The sequence below is a fragment of the Crinia signifera genome, chromosome 1 (genome assembly GCF_055691185.1).
Source record: "Crinia signifera chromosome 1, ASM5569118v1, whole genome shotgun sequence".
Taxonomy (NCBI): domain Eukaryota; kingdom Metazoa; phylum Chordata; class Amphibia; order Anura; family Myobatrachidae; genus Crinia; species Crinia signifera.
The window spans coordinates 397,895,338-397,914,923 of NC_139217.1; the positions used below are offsets into that span (position 1 = coordinate 397,895,338).

At 43.0% G+C, this 19,586-nt stretch overlaps 1 protein-coding gene across 1 annotated transcript in view; it reads left to right on the top strand.

The window, feature by feature from the left end:
* The first annotated feature begins 17 nt into the window (after positions 1-17).
* TRIM36 (tripartite motif containing 36) overlaps positions 18-19,586 on the top strand; it is a 49,591-nt gene continuing 30,022 nt past the window's right edge. The window contains exons 1-2 of the mRNA XM_083151640.1: positions 18-485; positions 12,791-13,028. Of these exons, the coding sequence (XP_083007766.1) occupies positions 447-485; positions 12,791-13,028 (277 nt within the window). The 5' untranslated portion in view covers positions 18-446. The remainder of the gene's footprint in view (positions 486-12,790; positions 13,029-19,586) is intronic.

A 19,586-nucleotide genomic window follows, 5' to 3' on the forward strand; every position in this document is an offset into this window, starting at 1 on the left:
CACCCGCGATCCGTCCGATCCAGTGCAGTGGGAGTGGGAACAGTTTGCTGAGGCCGCGCCCCCGCCACGAGGCGCTGGGAAACACCCCCAATAAGTGGCTATCGTCCAATAGGCGTACTCTCTCACACTATATTCCCCGCCCCACGGTTGGCTACGCCCACTATAGCAATGAGAGAGTCCCAGACCCAGAGCGGAGATGAGGCAGCCTGTGGGATAGTAGTACACTACTAGTACTGACGGCGGCGTGAGACGTGAGTGGCAGCAGCAGTGTCGGACAGGGAACAGGAGACGGATCACTGAGCGGTTGTAACTACCATCGGGGAATCGCGCCTGCAGAGAAGTCAGTCAGTTACTGCTGGTCAGAGGAGCGGGAGGTGCTGTCTGGGCGTGGGTGCCCTCCGGGGAATATTATCTTTGGGGACCACTCTTCTCACCAGCGCTCGGTGATGGAGGTGCAGCCACTCCCGGAGTCCGGGGATACCCGGGTAAGTGTCCTGTTGTTCGGCTGTAAGTGTCCTATTGTTCGGCACATCTATGTAACTTGTCAGTTTGAGCGTGTACCGGTGTCGCGTCACATGTATGTTACATGTGTGTGTTACATGTCAGGCTGGTGACTGTATGGTGTGCTGGTGTGTAGCACATGTGTGAGTAAATTATGTGTGTTGGTCCCCCAGGCTGCAGCTACAGGTCCCCCACTCCCTCCCAGTCATGGGGGATGCTGCAGCAGCTGCTCCCCGGGTGACCTAAGCATGTTACACCCTGGGGAGCCGGGCCACTGCACCAGGGCCCTGCATATGTACCCCTCTTACATATTATCCTATAGCTTAGGGGGCTCATTGCCATCACCCACATTTGCCCATGTTAATGCAGTTTTCCAAACCTTGACGGTTTTTCTTGATCAGGGTATATGCTATGTTATTTTGTGCATCTTTTATTATGCTGTGTCTTATAAATACATGTCTGTTTATTCATATCATTAGCTAATACTGCAGCCATTAGACACATGCTAGGGGCAATGTATTCAGAAGCCACATTCTCTAGCACCCTGGCTGTCTGGCTGCTGGGAGGAAAACTATACATTTGTTTTAGAGACCTAGGGCAGCTGCTGTGTTGTGCTACACACTGTACAACTTATTATATAGCTTTTTATTATTTGGGGGCTTCACTGTGGTTAGAACAGATCTAGCTTTTGCTTCAGCTGCACCAGTGGCAAATACATATTTGGTAGTTCCTTTTTATTAATATCTTAATTTTTGAACAATTTGGTATCATTCTAGTATGCTGCAGCATAGCAGGGCGTCTCCAACTGGTAGCAGCATCTGGGCAGTCATTTATATATTGATGCACTAAAAGTGACAAAGCAGATTCATTTCCAGTCTAGGGTTTGCTGCCTGCTTGCTGATTTTTAGCCTTTTCTTTTCCAGGAAGTTGTTCTAGTTTCTTAGTGAAGTTCATGAATTTCAATGGTCAATGTTTTTGCAAAGATGTTAACGTTTATTTTCTAAGTAGAATAGAGGGAAATGATGACTCGCTGGCATTAACACTGCAGGTTTTTTGCAAGCTACTTACCAACTTGGGCAGTTACTAAACTGTAGATTTGGGTAGTTGGCTATAGTTCTGTGCACACTGCATATATCTATCTGCTTTCAAGTGTGTCTCTTATGAATGTCCTATTCTAATCATTGCTGTTTTGCTTAAGAAAGCTGATGGTCAACAAATTTTTTCTTGTCTGCTTTTTCTCTTTAGGTTTACACCAAAAACTACGGTATTGGTGGGCAGTGGCTTGTTTTTGCTTTGTCATTACTTTGAATGTTTAACCTTTAAGTGCCAAAATTGCTTTGAGAATACTCAATATCTGCTAAAAATGCCAGCGTTCTGCGCTCAAAGGGTTAATATGTCCATACTTCCCAACACTGCTGTTGACTTCAATGATGGCATGGCGACATCATGGAAGCTGGTTGTGGTCATGAAAAGCACTGTGCTTCTCCTCTTTCTAGTCCACCTGCTAACTGTCTTTCTATGCTATACACACACAAATGGCAGCAGCAGTGTGATACCTGCTAACTGCTCTGGCATGCAGGATAGGCGTGAAAAGACCAAACTCCCCAACTAGGAATGTTGTCCCAATTGGGACAATTTAATCCCATTCCAGACAGCAGGACGGATCGCTCAAATATGGATAGTCTCAGAACATTTGGGAGGTATCTACTGAATTTAAATTACACCTGACTCTTCCTGAAGCTGGATGTAGCCATTGTGTGGGGAAGGCCATAAACGGGCCCATGCCACACATGCGGCACCTATTGGATTCATACTTACCCTCTGGAGAGCTGCACCGGTGGCAGCAGCGATGTGAAAATGGCTGCATAGTAGCCTACGCGCTTTAGTGCTTAGACTATGCAGCGCTGGAGTGCAGCCTCCTCCATCTGGGCGTTGGGGGGAAGGAACACCCCTGTGTATGGAGGTAGATGGTTTTTACATGGTTTTTAGTTTGCTGATGAATTGGGGCCTTAATCATCCTAGACCAGGGGTGGGGAACCTCAGGCCCGGGGGCCGCATGCGGCCCCCGTAGTCGGTCTGAGTGGCCCTTCCACTCACCCAGCGGCTTTGCTGGGAGTCAAGTACCGGGGAATTCTCACGAGAGGTCGGTAGTTCTCGCAAGATTCCTCTTAATCAACAGCAGCCGGAGACTATTAGTCCTATTCAGCGGCAGCCACTGGAGCGTGGGACGGCTACAGCAGGACAATTTGTAAGAGAAATTATTACATATGGCCCCCGAAGGATTTTTTTCCCCATTCAAATGGCCCTTGGCACAAAAAAGGTTCCCCACCCCTGTCCTAGACCAATATGCATGAGGTTGAACCCTATACATAAAGAATTGTGCGGTAGATGTATGAAGCAGTGATAAGGGAGAAGTGAGCCACTGTCAACCATTCAGCACTGAAGTAACACCTATAATTTGCATACTATAACATTTATACAGAGCAGCTGATTGGTTGCCATGGGCAACTTCTCCTTGGGCTCACTTCTCCCTTATCACTGCTTCATACATCTGCCACTGTGTCCTCAAATATGGATATGTATAGCCTTGCTGATGTATTTATTGCAGGAGCATATCCAGTTAGAAGCTGGCAGCTTATTGACTTGGTCAGCACTGACAACTAGTAAAACCCTTATGTATGGATATGCCCCATAGCAAGGTTGTAAAGCTAGTGGGCCAATATAATTACATGAGTTACATGTGCCCCCACATTTTGGGAGTTAAAGATAAAGACTCCATGCATGTGTCAAAAAGAACACATGGCCCTCTGGCACGCCCATGTTTCTATCCATTTGGGGGCTGCCTGCACTGAAGCTGTTGTGACTGTTGGTGGGACAGTTGGGGGAGGGGGGGGGGGGTATGGTGCAGAATGTGTTGATGTTTCAGCTATTTAGAAGCTAGGTTTAGTGCAGAATTGGTTTTGTAGAAAAAAAGGCCATACCATGCCTACCGCCTCACTGATCTTTTTCCCATTTTAGGATGCTTTCCTATGTACTGTCAAACTTTTGTCATCCTTTTAGTCTGTCCTTTCAACTCCTCAACATTTTCCCTCAGAAACTAAGCCGTTACAATCCATGCCCTCATCTCAATCCTCAGTGTAATTATTTGTGATTGATTCTCCCTTTTTTTTTTTTTTGCCTGGTATCACCTATGTATTGCAGTACAGAAGCATTGTAGTGCCCTATAAGTAAAAAGATAATTAGATCACCTCTAATGCAACTTTCCCCAAAGTAAATCAGCACAGTTTGTTTTTGCCATATTATTTAACCACCTCCCAGGTGTTCTGTAAGTGATTTATACAATGGAAACATGTTTGTTGTACATCTTTGCCCCGTTACTATATATTGCATTCTATTAGTGTGTACACACGGTTAGATTTGGCTTCCGATGTTCCCGATATAGGGAACATCGGAAGCCAAATTGCATTATTTTTTAGGGCTTCCGAGCACGATGCGCGCTCCCGTGTGAGCGCATATCGGGAGCCAGATAGATCTGCACTATATAGTGTAAATTGTGCCTCTCTGGCATATGCCGTGAGATGCGAGTCCCGATGCAATCTGATTGTGTTGGGACTTGCATCTAACGGCAGCATCTGCCGTGTGTACACACCTTATGACTTGACTAGCTCATGCAGAATCTACCTGGCAAGGTGTGGTACTCCCCTGATTACATATAGATAATGCATTTATTATAGATTTGGACACAAGTGTAAATGCAGACAGCTCTCACAGATTTCAGCTTACAGGTGGCAATTCAGACTGTAACAGATGGACTAAGGGGCAATTCAGTATGGATCGTATTTGCTATGCCGCTCTCACAGTATATACAATCCTGAGCAATGCCAATGCAGTGAGCTGTACATACCACCTCCTGTCTGCATTGAGATTACTAAAAACTGTGATGCGATCATAGTTTTAGTGGAGCATCGCATCTATTGGTCGCAATGTTTATCTGTGGCTGCAGCCTGAGTAAAGGCCCCCATACACTAGGGTGACTTCTCCAAGCCACCCGATATCTTCCCAGGCGACAGGCTTGCATGCAATATATCATATGCGATCCCAGCCAGGTCTGCCTGGCTCGGATGTGATCCAGCAGATCGCTTCTGCAGCCGTGCTACTCGCAGGCTCCGGTGTGCTGTCACATGCGATTTGGACGCTTTTCATGCGGTTGATCGCTGCAATTGCATGAAAAGAGCCCAAATCGCACATGAGTCACCTAGTGCAGGCGTGTCCAAACTATGGCCCTCCAGCTGTTGTGGAACTAAAAGCCCCATCATGCCTTGCCACAGTGTTGCTATTAGGTAATGCTAAAACTATGGCAAGGCATGCTGGGATGTGTAGTTTCACAACAGCTGGAGGGCCACAGTTTGGACATGCCTGGCCAAGTGTATGGACATCTTTAATCTAAATTTACTCAGACTTGCAAACAAACGGGGCTTTGCGAGACCAAGGATGCTGCGTTCATGACAGTCTTTGGCCATGCGTGGGAAATGGGGATGACATGCTGTCTTCTCCTTCTCTACCTGTGATCCCCTCTGCCTTGCGGTCATGGAGAGGTGATTGCATTTCTGCGATGTGACTGCAGGACCTGTTTTGCACATGTGCAGTTTCCCAAAAATTGGGAAACTCTACATACGATGGCCTATGTAGTCCATGTTCAATTAACCCCTAAATTTGCTAGTACATACAGATGGATCAATCTGTCAGCGTACCACACTATCTGTGCATTTTTGGAAGCAACCATGCATCCGTCTCATAGGAGTGTCTCTCAACTGCAGAACTCAATTCTCTGCATGAGGATGGAGATACAGTATATATCCACTCTTTCAGATAAATCTTTTGCACGTGGTATGTAGCTATTAAAGTGGCAAATATATTAGTACATACAAACATTTTTTGAAACTTATGCGCCACCTGCTGGATTGGGTTTGGAAGGTAATTGAGCCCAAGTGATGTAACAATTAGTCAGATGACCTTTTGTTTTTTGAAGTTGTGGTACATCTGCAGCCATTACATATAATATTTGTAAGAATAATAATAAAAAAAAAAACGGATGCAGCATCGTGTAGGCAGCTATTGGGAAATGCATGACAATCCTGTGTTTACGTTTATTTGCACACTTCCCATTCATTGAGGTTTAGGTGTAGCATTTCCATTGCTGAGCCACTTTCTAGAAACATCTGTGTATTCTAGTTTTGCCATTGAATAAATTAAAGTCTTAAGGAAAAATGCAAGGTTTGACTTATTCAAAATCAGTAACTTATTTTTGTAGTGTCGAATAAGATGTGCTGGTAAAATGGGGTCGACACTCGTCCTTTGATAGCAAAGGGGTTCAGGAGTGAATCTGGTGCTGGGGAAGATCTAAGCTGAAGTTATATGGGGCATACACAGCCCCATTTCTAAGTGATTTGACTAGATAACTTAGAAATGAAGCACGGCTCGCTCAATGTGCATGGCCCCTGGCGATGAATGGTCCCACGCATCACCATCGCCAGACTAGATATAGTCATAGGGCGGTATTCAATGAGAATACCTGCGAGGTGCAGCGAATCCTTTTTAGGATTCGCCGCACATTCGCCACGTTCCGGAGCCGGCGGGCTCCGGTATTCAACGTGTCAGGGGCTCGCTGCCCCTGACTGGCGAATATGAGCTCCTGCGGCGATTGCCGCAGGGAGCCTGAGGACGGTGCCAGGCAGAGAGATGGAAGTCTCTCTGCCTAGCCCAGAACGTTTGTGGGGGTTAGGTGGGCTCCCCGGGTGCCAGGCAGCACAGGCTGCCCCCCGGGGGTGCCAGCAGGGGAGCGTATATTCACTACACACGAACGTAACGATCATGTGCAGTGAATATATGAATATGTAATGAGCGGCTCGGCTCCGGCGCCCCCTGCTGGCTGCTGTGTTAAAAAAAATAAAAAAAATAAAAATATTTTTTTAAAAATTAAATATATATTCATGTGCTTACAGCACATGAATAAAAGTAGCATGCCTCTCCTCAGAATAAAATTCCTGATTTTTTGACACCAAATGTAAAAAACAAAACACTTTATTTTAAAAGTTCACATTCCATTTCACCATAAAAAGATAGCGATTGCTACTCGGTGAATCATGGTGAAAAAAACCTTCAAATGTATTCGCCATCAGCTCATTGAATAGGGTGATTCACCGTTTTAGTCAGAAATTCGCCAAACAGCACAAATTCGCCATAAAAACATGGCGAATCAGGCTCATTGAATACCGCCCAATGTCTAGACAGACCGTCAATAGGTCGACAAATTTAGTAAAATGCGATTTTAAGTAATGTGTAATTTTTTTTTTTTTTTTAAGGCAAACATGGCCAATATCGCACATCTTCCGAAAAATTGCACATTAAGTAACGTGCAAATTGCAATAACATATGCATGTTTTGGCCTTTCTAATAGAACACATCAATATCGCAAATGTATTGTGTGTGTTTTTTTTTTTATCTTTTAAATCTCATCCTAAACATGACCAAAAATCTCAAAATAAATAGACCAGGTCAGTGAGATCTGTGCATGGTTCTATAAAAAATTTTTTTTTTGAAAACTGCACAAAGCCAGTGGTGTGATGCCACAGCCTGTGTATTATACTTGCATGCATGCATACATACATACATACATACAAGGTTTCCATGCCAAACTATGACTACTGGCTGGGTGCAGCAGCGCATCAAAGATGTCAGGAAATGTCTATTTTAACACAGCAACATCCTCCAAAGAGGAAGCTGCTGTGTGAACTGCATCCAACTCTGAATTTAGCCCATTGAGTCCATGAGCCATCACTTATTAGGGGTGATTCAGGTTCACTCGCAAAGCACATTTGGTTTGCTAATGGACAAAACCATGTGTACTACTAGTGGGGTAGATATAACAGAGTTAGATTTGGGTGGGGTTTGTAATTCAAACTGATATCTATATTGCAGTGTAAAAAATTAAGCAGCCAGTATTTACCCTGCACAGAAACAAAATAACTCCCAAATCTAACTCTACACATGTTACATCTGCCCCACATGGTGTTGTCCGTTGGCAAACCAAAGGGGTAGTTCTGATTGTCTCGCAATGCTGCAAGTTTGGCCTTGTCCTGTTCTTGGGACTGCCCATGGTCTATTTTGCACATGTGCAGCTCCCCTTTGCGAACAGCTTAGGTGATTTACGTAGTCGCCGAGCCATACACAACATCAGGGGGGACAGGGGTTGCCCATGGGAAAGCCCAGGCAGCGTTGAGAATACAACAAAAATGTATTAATGGGGGCTAAACCCTTTCTATATTTATATTGTTATTTTTGCTATTGCGGGATTCTAAACCTGTCAGGGCATGCTGGGGTGTGCAGTTCCACTAGAGATTTGCATGTTAAGAAATTGTCAGTGTATGAGAATAATAATCTCTCAATCTACCCTTCTCTCACATACTAGGTTAATTCCTTCCCCTTTGTTTTCTTGTCTGCATTCATTTTCTACCTTGAATGCCCCTGCTTTCCCCCGCTGCCCGGTGCTATAGAGCACTGTGGCGCCTTCCAAACCAGAGCTCGTAATGCTGCAAACATAATAGCAAGATCTGATTAGCAGAGTTTACTCTATTATATTACACTTCCCAAATCTGTACATACATGGTGTGCAGATACCCACAGCTTTCTCTGGAACATGTTTTCCTCCCCCTTTCCACAGAAATCCAAAATGTGCAGACATAAATCTTCCAAATGATTAACTGCAGTCCTGAGCTTTCTCCTAATTCACTCAGTCGGTTTGTAATTCACTGATTTGTCCATCTGTGTAATTGAAGGTGACAATCTCCCATCCTGCAGCCACCAAATACAATGTATTCAGCCTGCTGTGGCAAGTGCTCTGCATGCATCCATCATTGTTCTGGTCTTGTTAACCTTTATTGTATATGTGCAAATATGAATATGTACAAAAAAATGGATGAAAACCAATCAAGCGCTCGCTTAAGCTGCCTAAAGGGTCCTACACAAGGGGAGATGCTGAAACATTCTGAGCGATGCTAGATCGCTCGGCACACAGTGATGTGTTCTCTGGTTAGAACCCTGTCACTGACCGGTGATTCAAAGTAGATTTATCCAGCATGCCGGATATTAATGCCAAACAATAGCGACATGCGGGGCCGCGCATCACTATCGCTATGGTCCCTAAATAAATACATTTTTTTTTTTTAGGCATACTTACCTGTGCCCCGAGGGCCCCTCGGCATCCACATTGTCCCCTGGCGTCCATGGCAGGCTTTCAGCACCGTCTCCGGCATCTCCAGCGGTCCCAGGAGTGCATTACACGAGTTCCTGGTGATGTCACCTCGCGCAATGCACTCCTGGAGACTTCGGAGAGGATGCTGAAGGCCTGCCGTGGACGCCGGGGGACTTAGTAAGTATAAAAAAAGGGGGGGGGGGGGGGACGGGACAATTTTTTTTTTTTTCAAATTGTTCCAAAAAAACCCACGGTTTTTGGAATAATTCGGGTACGGATACGGGATACCGTACCTGTACTTGCAATTTTACATTTTTTTTTCTTCAGGTGTTGGGGATTCAAATGCTTTGCACACCACTAAATAATGGATGCATCCAAGAGCACTGGCTTTAGGTGCATAAAATGGCTAAATCTTTCTAAAGTACTGGTTAAGGTGCCCACACATCCATTAGAAGAACCCAGACCTTTTGATTTATTCTCTCTACCTCAATAAGGTGTCAGAAATAAGGTGCCTGATTCAATTGCATTGCTTACATCCACACACAAAAAATTATTTTGATTCTCCACTTTTAAGGTTCGTACACACTTGACAATATATCGGCTGGTCGATTAAATGGCTGATATAATGATACACCATCGGCCAGTGTGTACAAGTGATAAATCTTTGAACAGCGTCGTTCACGGATTTATTGAGTCTGTTCTGCAACACAACTGATGCCCGATTATATCTAGAGATATATCGGCGCATCGTGCTGTGTGTATGGGTGATCCGCTGAATGCTCATACAGCAGCGCCAGGAGTCACCGGTGATTTGACAGCTCAGTGGAGTTACGGTTGGGTTGTATTCAAACTGAAATCTAAATTTCAGTGTAAAAATAAAGAGCCAGTATTTACTCTGCACAGAAAAATAACTACGCTACGGAACTTACAGTATGTAGCACCATTGTCCCCTCGCGGGCTCGCTTTGCTTGCCACGTTTAGGGCTTGTCACAACTTTACTACAGGAAATAGGTGGTGGCGTGGACTCAGGAGGGCGGGGTACTTCCTCGCCGAAAATCCTTACATAGCGGCTAACGTAACTGGTGTAGCGGAAGGACCAAAATAACTCTCCCAAATGTAACTCTCTGCACATGTTACATCAGCCCCACCTACAGTGCAGATGGTTTTGTCCATTTAAAGAAAGTTTGCTTTTGCAAACCAACCTGAATGACCCTCTAATCTCTGGTATTGCAGGCATCAGAACATGCTGGGGTTGGTTGACACAATAAAGTGTCGACATGAGTTTTTTTGCTGGTCGTCAAGGACTCAGTATAAGTGTACCACGTTTTGATGTGCTTGCCATGCTTTGGGCACTATTGTCCACTGGGATGGAATGAACAGGTCCTTTTAAAATGAAAAATAAACTCATTTAGACCTTTTGCTTGTGTTGACCTTTTGACTGTCTACCTAATGCATGTTGTCCGTTTGACTGTCAACATACTGACCACATCCCAATGAGACTGGGGGAGAGATAGCATAAAGATAAGTAGTGGGTAGCACTGGGAAATAATTCCCATTCCAGAAAGCCGTTTCGGTACGTCATCAGTAATTCCCATTCCAGAAAGCTGTTTGGTACGTCATCACCTTTTTCAACGAGGTCTGTCCTCACATTGCTCTTGATAACCGTGAGGATACGGGTTGCACATTGCTCTTGATGACCGTGAGGATACGGGTTGGGAACATTTGGTCCACAGCATGTTGTTCGACAAGCATTAGGTGGAAATGGGTCTAAGTCAGGGATTGGGAACCTTCGGCCATCCAGCTGTTGCTGAACTACACATCCCAGCATGCCCTGCAACAGATTTAGCATAGCCAAATAGCATAACTGTAGCAGGGCATGCTGGGATGTGTAGTTAAATAACAGCTGGAGGGCCGAAGGTTCCCCATTCCTGGTCTAGGTGGACATGGGTATAGGTCCTTGATGGCTAACCTTGACACTCCAGCTGTTGGACTACACATCCCATCATGCTCTGCCTCAGTTTTGATATTTGTCCATGCTAAATCTGATGCAGTGCATGCTGGAATGTGTAGTTCAGCAACAACTGGAGTGTCAAGGTTCGCCATCAAGGGTCTAGGTCAACAGTCAAAATGTTGACATGGGGTTTTTCACTTTTTTTTTTTCTTTTACCTGAATGTTGACAGTTGACATGGACACAGTTTGAAGTGCACCACATCCCCTCGCTTCGCTCGCTATGCTTCGGGCACACTATTTTATTCTCCCACCCCACCCTAGTGGATGGCAGGGCATGAAATACCACCTGTAGGCTCAAAAAAGTTTAAAACCCTATGTCGACCAACATGCTGTAGACCACATGTCTTCAACCTGTGGCCCTCCAGATGTTGTGGAACTACATTTCCCAGCATGCCCTGACAGTTTTTGCATGCTCTTTTAAGAAAAAATGTGGCAATGCATGTTGGAACCTGTAGTTTCACAACATCTGGAGGGCCATAGGTTGAAGACCCATGCTGTAGACCAAATGACCGTATCCTGAGGATACACCGAAATGGCCATCGAGGGTTGGTGACCTACAGTGGACATTGGAAATCTTTTGGCCGCATCAATTTGCAGTACCTGCTTGGATTATCGTATGCCATACTATGGAATCTTTTTTTTTTTTTTCTTTGATCACTCTGGGGGAAGTGTATCAAGCCTTCTGAATGAGAAGTTGACCACCACAACTAATGAGCTTATACCTATAATTTATAGAATGTACTGTAATAACTGCCATGTAGAAGCAGGTTGGTTGCTATTGGCACCTTCCCTCTTGTCCGCTCTGTAGAAGTTTTAATACATTTCCACCACTATACTAGCAGGTTTGTTTTCTCCTTGCTCTATCTTTTGCAGTGCATCTGCCTGGACCCATTAAAACTAGTTCTAGACCAGGGTTAGACAGTTTAGGGCACTCCAGATGTTGTGGAACAACAGACACCAGCACACCCTCCCACAATCTTAGCATACATGAACAGCAAAACTCTGGTAAGGCATACTGGAAGGTGTAGTTCCACAGCAGCTGGAGTGCCGTAGGTTGTCTGCCTTGGAGTGAGTGGTGGCCTCTATTTACAGCAGAGTATTCCTTCCTTACAATCTGGATGCTGCATAGTGGCTCACTCCATCCAGTTGTCTTCAGTAGAGTTCTGTTGAATATTTATTTATTTATTGTATGTTCTTTCACTGGAGTTTTTCATTTACATAAATGCAAAATACACTGATGACACATCATCTTGTACACGCGTTTCCTTTTATGTCACCAGCTGGCAGGAAAATATGATCCTAAACTAGCAAATGTGAAACTACACCCATGACCAAGTAATAGAGGAAGTCATTTGAGATCAGTGACCGTACCACAGGGGAAATGCAGCGTGTGATGATATAATTTCACTGTAGGCTGTGCGCCTTAATCTAATTTTCCTGTTTTTAGACTTGTGGCTGTCTGATCTTGTAGTATGACACAATATCAAACATCGGATTGAAGTAAAATGTCAACTCCTACATACATTTCAGTCTTCTACAAGATGTCACTACAATGTTTTTTTATTTTTTTTTACTATGTAATGTTGCTATCATTGCTTTAAGTTCTGTTATCATAATTGAAGAGTAAATCTTGGAGCAAACCCTACGGCTTTCTCCATAATTAGTTCTAACGGAGTACGGTTTAGGATGGATGTGTTGATTGCATAATGTAGAACCGTCACTCTGATTGACCTATTCCTGCTGCTACTGACTAGAACAGTAATGGCTAACCTTGACACTCCAGCTGTTTTTGAACTACACATCCCAGCATGCTCTGCTACAGTTTTACTATTTGGCCATGCTAAAACTGATACAGGGTATGCTGGGATGTGTAGTTTAACAACAGCTGGAGTGTCAAGGTTAGCCATCACTGGACTAGAAGCATTCTGTAAAAGGTTGCTGTGTGGGTTTTTTTATTTTTATTTATTTATTTTTCTTCTTGCTATTCTACCTCATTGTACTTATAGTATTTTTTTTCTGGCCTTCAGATTGTAATTAAAAACATTGAGCGGGAGCTAATCTGTCCTTCCTGCAAGGAGCTATTCACGCATCCACTCATCTTACCATGCCAGCACAGCATTTGCCACAAGTGTGTGAAGGAGCTTCTCTTTATGACTCTGGAGGACTCCACTGATGCAAGTTCTGAATCCTCCACACCTGGTGGAAGCCCACGCAGTCGTATCCACTCGCCTAGCATTGAAAGGATCGACCGACTTCTCAGATCAGGTTGGTGTGGTGGCAGTTTTTCTCTGAGAATCTTTGTATTTATTAATATTAGAACTTGTTTATAATAAGTTCCCCAGCAAATAATTACTTGTACTTTTTTTGTTTTTGAGAGCCAAAACAGACACAATTTTTGTTTGATAACAGTAGTTTGGTTATTTATAAAACACAAAAATGTACTAACATCTTATGTGAGTGTATATAATTTCGCTTCTATGGTGTGTTTTATTGTTCCTTCATAAATTTCCCTTTTTGAAATGGTTTCCAAACATATCATCATTTTGTTTATTTTTGATTTTGTCAAATATTTACTAAATGAATGTTGTAGTAACAACCAGCTGTTCAGCTTTTAGACATGTTTTGCTGATGCGGATTCACTTTTTTATAAGTTTGAAACTGCATCGCCGAAGCATGACTAAATAATAGTCAAACTATTTTGGCAAAAAATCCTGCCTGATCAAAATACATGGGGATCGGTGAGTAATTCACTGATCCACATGGCTTTTGAGTGTGCAGGATTTTTCGACCGTTGATAAATCATCACCTTAATCGACTAGGTCCAATGTAAATTCAACCTAAAATTTGCAAGTGCCGATTTTTCGACTGCCAAAAAATCCGGCATGGAATTAAAACCTTTCCTAAGCGAGATTTCACACAATGTTTCTTTCCAGAGTGGATTCGAACCATATATGGTGTGCATCATATAGGGTACTTGTGTAGTTTCAGCGGCATCAGCTTACGGTACGTTTGAAGCTACGTTATTAGCGTAGCCCAACGGCTGCCTTACTTGTGTAGTTTCATGGCGGCAGCCTAAGCTACATTTGAAGCTACGTTATTAGCATAGCCCAACGGCAGCCTAAGATACGTTTTCAGCGTAGCCCAATGGCTGCCTAGCGTAGTCAGTGTAGTGACTCCGCGGCAACCTGTGCAGTGTCCTTGTGAGGCAGCTACTCGCCGTACTGTTGCCGGGAACTGCATTTCTGTTCCCGGCGTCCCTGGAAAGCCTAGTGAGCATCTCTCACACAGCGCCGGCGCCGCATGATCCTCTCTTCTGCGGAGAGGGTATCATGCGGATGCCGGTAGAGAGGCGCTCCATCTGTCTGAGAAGCAGGAGCGTCTGCGTAACTGTTGCGCAAAGGGTACATCAACCCTGCTGCCGTGTTAGGGGCTTGGTAGCGCGTGCGTCTCCTGCACAAAGAGGGGGTGTGGACGCAAATGCGTCTCATGCACAATAGAGGAGGCATTTGCCAGTGCTCCATGTTACATACTGGCAAATGCCACCATTTGAAACCCACACTATCCACGCCAGCCCAAAGCGTGGCGAACGGACGCATTACGCGTCCTCCCGACCTTTTCATAACCCCACTATCCACGTTGGCATGTAGTTGATGTTATAAAGTGTGGTGAGCGCAGCGAGCCACCGAGCCCGAAGTGTGGCGAGGGGATGCGGATTACATGTAAAGTAATCTGCGTCCGCTCGCCACGCTTCGGGCTCGGTGGCTCGCTGCGTTTGCCACACTTTATAAAATCAACTCCACGCTGACGTGGATAGTGGGGGTATGAAAAGGTCGGGAGGACGCATAATGCGTCGCCTCGCTGCGCTCGACACGATTAACTTAACAAGGTAAAATAATATCGAAATTATTAAGAAGAAAGAAAAAAATGAACCAGTTATTCTTCTGATTCTGCATTGACAGAAACTGCAGCAGACGTGGATGCAGTTGTGTCTGCTTCTGTGTCGTCAAATTTCTCAGCCTGTGGGAGCAGAGTTAAGGCATAAAGTATACGCTGGAAAGCGTTTTCTGCACCAACAGTCTTTCGCCAAATAAATTCCTGTAGGTAGGAGTTCAGATTCTGGCGCACAGTGCCCCTTCGACATTTGTTAAACCACTTAAACGATCCCCAAAGGCGTTCAATGTTTTGGGTGTGAATTTCAACAAAATTGTAGCGATGGTTCACCCGTGCATGGTGGTTCCCTGCCTGCTCCAGTTGCTCGGTGTTATATGCACGCCAGCAATCCGAGTATATAGTATTCCCTGGTTCAATGAATTTGTCATGTAATATGGTAACAGAACTATGTACGGGTGCCATGCGATGTGCTCTCCCGCGCACATCATATCACATCACACCGCGAAGAAAGTATGTGCTGTCTGTACTTTTTGAACTAGATTGCATTGCATCTAGTTCAAAACGCACCGTGCTTTATCCCATCACATACGTTATTAACTAGATGCTATGCGATCTCGTTTAAAACTCTGTGTATGTGGGGCATAAGGTCTCTTCTTTTTTAGCATTGTGTTGGAAATAACTTATTATTTGTCTTACTATATGAGTAGAACTTGGTCAGAACCCAGTGATACTCTGCTTCTTGCAACAGTTTTGTAATAAACTGTAAACTATGCTATGTTGTAGAATAAAAAAAAATACATCCTAAATCCAGTCCTTTTGTAGTCCTGTGATGAACAAAATATCATTTATTTGAACCCTTTGAGTGCCAATGTTGCTGTGAGCGATCCTCCAAATATCCTCTAAAAAGTTTAGTTAAATATTGCACCTGATAGAGACCCCCCTGGGGTCTGCATATTCATATGGGTAATAGATAAAGCACATATGAGCTAATAAATTTCACAATAAGTTAAACAATGTGATTTGTAAGCTGACATTTGTCTTTTGCAGCGTTTGCTGAAACATAAGAAGTTACACCTAGGTTTGAGGAAGTATTGTATGTATAGACAGTGGTCAAACTGTCTGTGGGTGACCACAGGAGTCAGCTAGAACCAGATTTCTGCCTATGTAAGGTATAAGTTATTTTCCAGACAAACAGCATTAGGGGGCAGGAATATGGGAGGTCTAGGGTAATCCAGTTTACTGGAAGACCACTCCTTTGTTACAAAATGGAAGTGCACGTCTGCTACGCAAATCATGTTTGAACCAATATTCTGGTTGAAGCCCAACCCTATTGAGGAGGGTCATAATGAATATGTATGAATTTCTTGTAGGACCCTACCCCTGAAGGGAGGTCCATGCTTTTGTTACTATGTATAAATATGTGTCCGTGCAAATAAACGATAGAATACTTGCAATTATGATCCAACTGTCTGGTATCTTATTTCTTGTATTCTCCTGATCAGATCAGTAAAGGTAAGGTAAACCAGAGGTGACTGAATATATCGAAGGTAATTATTTCACGCTATTATATGGGGGCTGCAAAGTCTGGGATGGCAAGCAAAGGGGAGATATCTAATGGTCTCAGTTCTATGCTAGATATCGCAGGGAGACTCTGACACAACCCCGGGTAAGCAAACAGAAGATTGGTTGATTTACGATCACTGTTGCTTAGTCAGACCCTCTCTGTGCATCAGTCTAGCCACGTTTATATAGAACAAATTATACATTTATGTCACCCTTTTAAGCCATTTTTAGTAACCCGAAATATTCAGATCACACACATTTAACAATGCATTGTATTTTGAAATAGTTTTTTGTGGCAGTAGAAATGTTTCTTATACTGTTCTGTCTAAGGTAAATATTAAGGTGAATAAGGTTCAGTGTGATCTAAAATTTCATGCTAAATTGTGCTGTGTGTACACAGTGTTATAATTGAACCAATTAGGACACAGCTCTTATGGAATAGTGGTCTCTATGACCTATGTCACTACGTGGAACTTGTGTAAAGTGTAGAAATAGTATAGTCCTATGTTATAGGATAAAAGATTATTATAGAGAATCACAATTGCGGTAGCAAGACCAACAGATTTTAAAACTACAGTTAATGTACAAAATGATGTGATCAGACAAACTATCCTAGTATTGGGTTGTCATATTTGAAACAGAGGTTTTTGAAATGAATATAATGAGGTTTTTTAATAGTGACTAAAGAAAGGAGACTTGCAAATTCACATTGTTCCATGTCACACCTTGTTCAGATTGTAAATGTAAATTGTATTTTGTTTGACAATTTTTAGTGGGCATTATTTTAAGACAAAAATAACGGCTGACATCAAAGAACCAGTATAAATTCAGTCAACTGTTCAGGTCACTGATGAACACAAAGTAGTAGAATTTGTTATTATGGTTGGTTGCCATTTAGAGACAGAATTTGTGCAAAATAGCAGCACTCTCACAGGTACTATTGGTCAAGGTCTCATTCATAGAGATAGATTGAGATGGTGGAATAAGGTTTGTTGTTTTTTCACACAGCAGCCTTAGACAGATCCATAACAAATCCTAGCTAGCAATACACAGTTTTACTTCCTTGCACACAGACATATCCCGTCACACCGCAGGTGTATAAGCCTCACCCTTGAACGAGTGGTTCAACGTCAGGTGACCGGGAGTGAGAATATGGAACGTTCCCCTTTAGAAAAATAGTTGCATCGAAGGTCGGAAAAAAATAAAAAATCAGGAATGTCAGAAATTCCTAATTACAGATGGTTGCTAGTCACAGTTACAGGATTATATGGATATTTGAGACTTATATGTATAATATGTACTTACAGTATTGTTATAAATGAAATCCACCAAAAACAGCACAATATTACTCAGTACTAAGACAGAGATATATTTCATAGATGTTTTCTGTTACACAATCAAAAAGAGGAACTTGCCGAAGTTTCGATATAACTTGAATTATTAAAAATATGAATATTTTTAAGTCCTAGAATTTAGTTATAATAAGCTATTGTTATGTTTTCAAGGCACCCCTAGGCCAAATGTTTCTTATTCAGAAAATATATAAAATTATGTACATTGTGTTTATGTGTCACAGTTATCTGGTGAGGGACAGGATTTGCTCCTGTTTGTCTACATATATTATAATTAGCAGCCACCAGCACTGTTTTGCCTGTTACATTGCACATAACTAATATGAATTGATCCTGGTCCACCAACCCAAGGCACCACTGCAAGTGTCCTGAGGCACCCCAAGATGCCTAGGCACACAGTTTTGGGAATCACGGCTTTATGCCCTGAATTAAATTTGTTCATATGTAATATTAAGTGTAATTACAGATTTTTAAAGATTTAGAGGAAGTTGGAAAAAAATATAGAAAAGAGGAAATATGTATATGTATTAGAACAAAGCCACCCGTATAAAATGTTGTTCAACTTTAGAGACAGACCTTATAGTTGATCATCAAATAAACCCAAAAGGTAATGTTTTAGCACAGATAGATATTCAAGGAAAAAGAACATCTTGACTAACCTCGTGGGAAGGTATGAAGACGCAGTACTCCATGTTGATCTTCACACAGGGCAGAAACTACAGTCTCTTAGTAATACAATTATGTGTAATGTCTGTGTGTTAAGTAGCAAAATGGACTAAATGAGGAAGTACATTAAAAGGTACTTGGGTGGGCGGACAGACACTCCTACTCCAGAAGAGTAAGCCAACCCCTTTACCTATCAATGATAAATGAACGCCCATACAAAGTTTAATTCCTCACATCACCAACATGTTGTGTTAACCTATTAGGAGCTGATATTCTGCAATTTATGCAAGCATCAAAGACAGGCATGAAATAAAGGTCAAATAGTATAAAAAAACTATATGCCAGAAATAGAAGTTGCTGTATTTTGTGTTCTTTTAGAAAGTTTTCCTGCAGACTTTGCTGATACCATGCTGCCCGATTTGGAAAGAAAAAAAAAAATGAATATTGGATGTCAGCATGCAACTGCAATGTCCACTCACCACAGAACAAACAGCAGCCAGCAGCCATCAGCAAATAAGTCCAAGCCTTCCTGTGGTCTGGTGTCCTTGTGCAGTGCAGATCTCCACAGCAATACACCTGTTCTGTCCAGAAATATGATGTCACCGGTTCTGGTGAAGTTCAATACAGACCGGTACAATAGAATCATTGAAAGACTGCTAATAAACTGTCCCATTGTGCCTAAAATCGACACACCTTGCTGGATCAGATCCCACCATCAGGGGCCTGGTTTACGGTGAATGATTGGCCAATGCACTCTGCTCTATGCTTACCATCAAAGACTCACAAGAACTGTTAGCAAACAATACTGTTATTAACTGCATATCACTGGCTTGGAGACCCCTCTACACAGAAGACACCCAGCTTGCGATGATGACCTCCTGTTAACCACAACAACTAAAGCCAAAATGCCATAAGGAAACAGTAGAGCAAGACTGCAGGGCATCGAAAGACAAATTACAGCCTGCAAACACAAAGTCATATTCTTGGGCCACTGCATTTCTCAAGGCATCAGATACCTGACAGAAGAGAGGAATAAGCTCATACTGCAAGCCAAGGTACCAAAGACTGTTAAACAAATAAGGTCATTCCTATGCCTGGCTGGCTATTGCAGGGACTGGATCCCTCTTGCATCCGTTTATATGCAAACCTTGTACGATGCTACAAAGAAGTCCATGCCCATCAGATGAAGAAGTGTCTCAAGCAATTCAGCAAATAAAGGCAGCCATAGCTTCTTCACTGGCTCTAGGCTTTACAGACTATTCAAAATCCTTTTTCCTCTACTGTCATAAGGAAAAGGAACACGCACTGGGAGTCCTTACGCAGCTACATGGGACAAAACAAAGACCTCTTG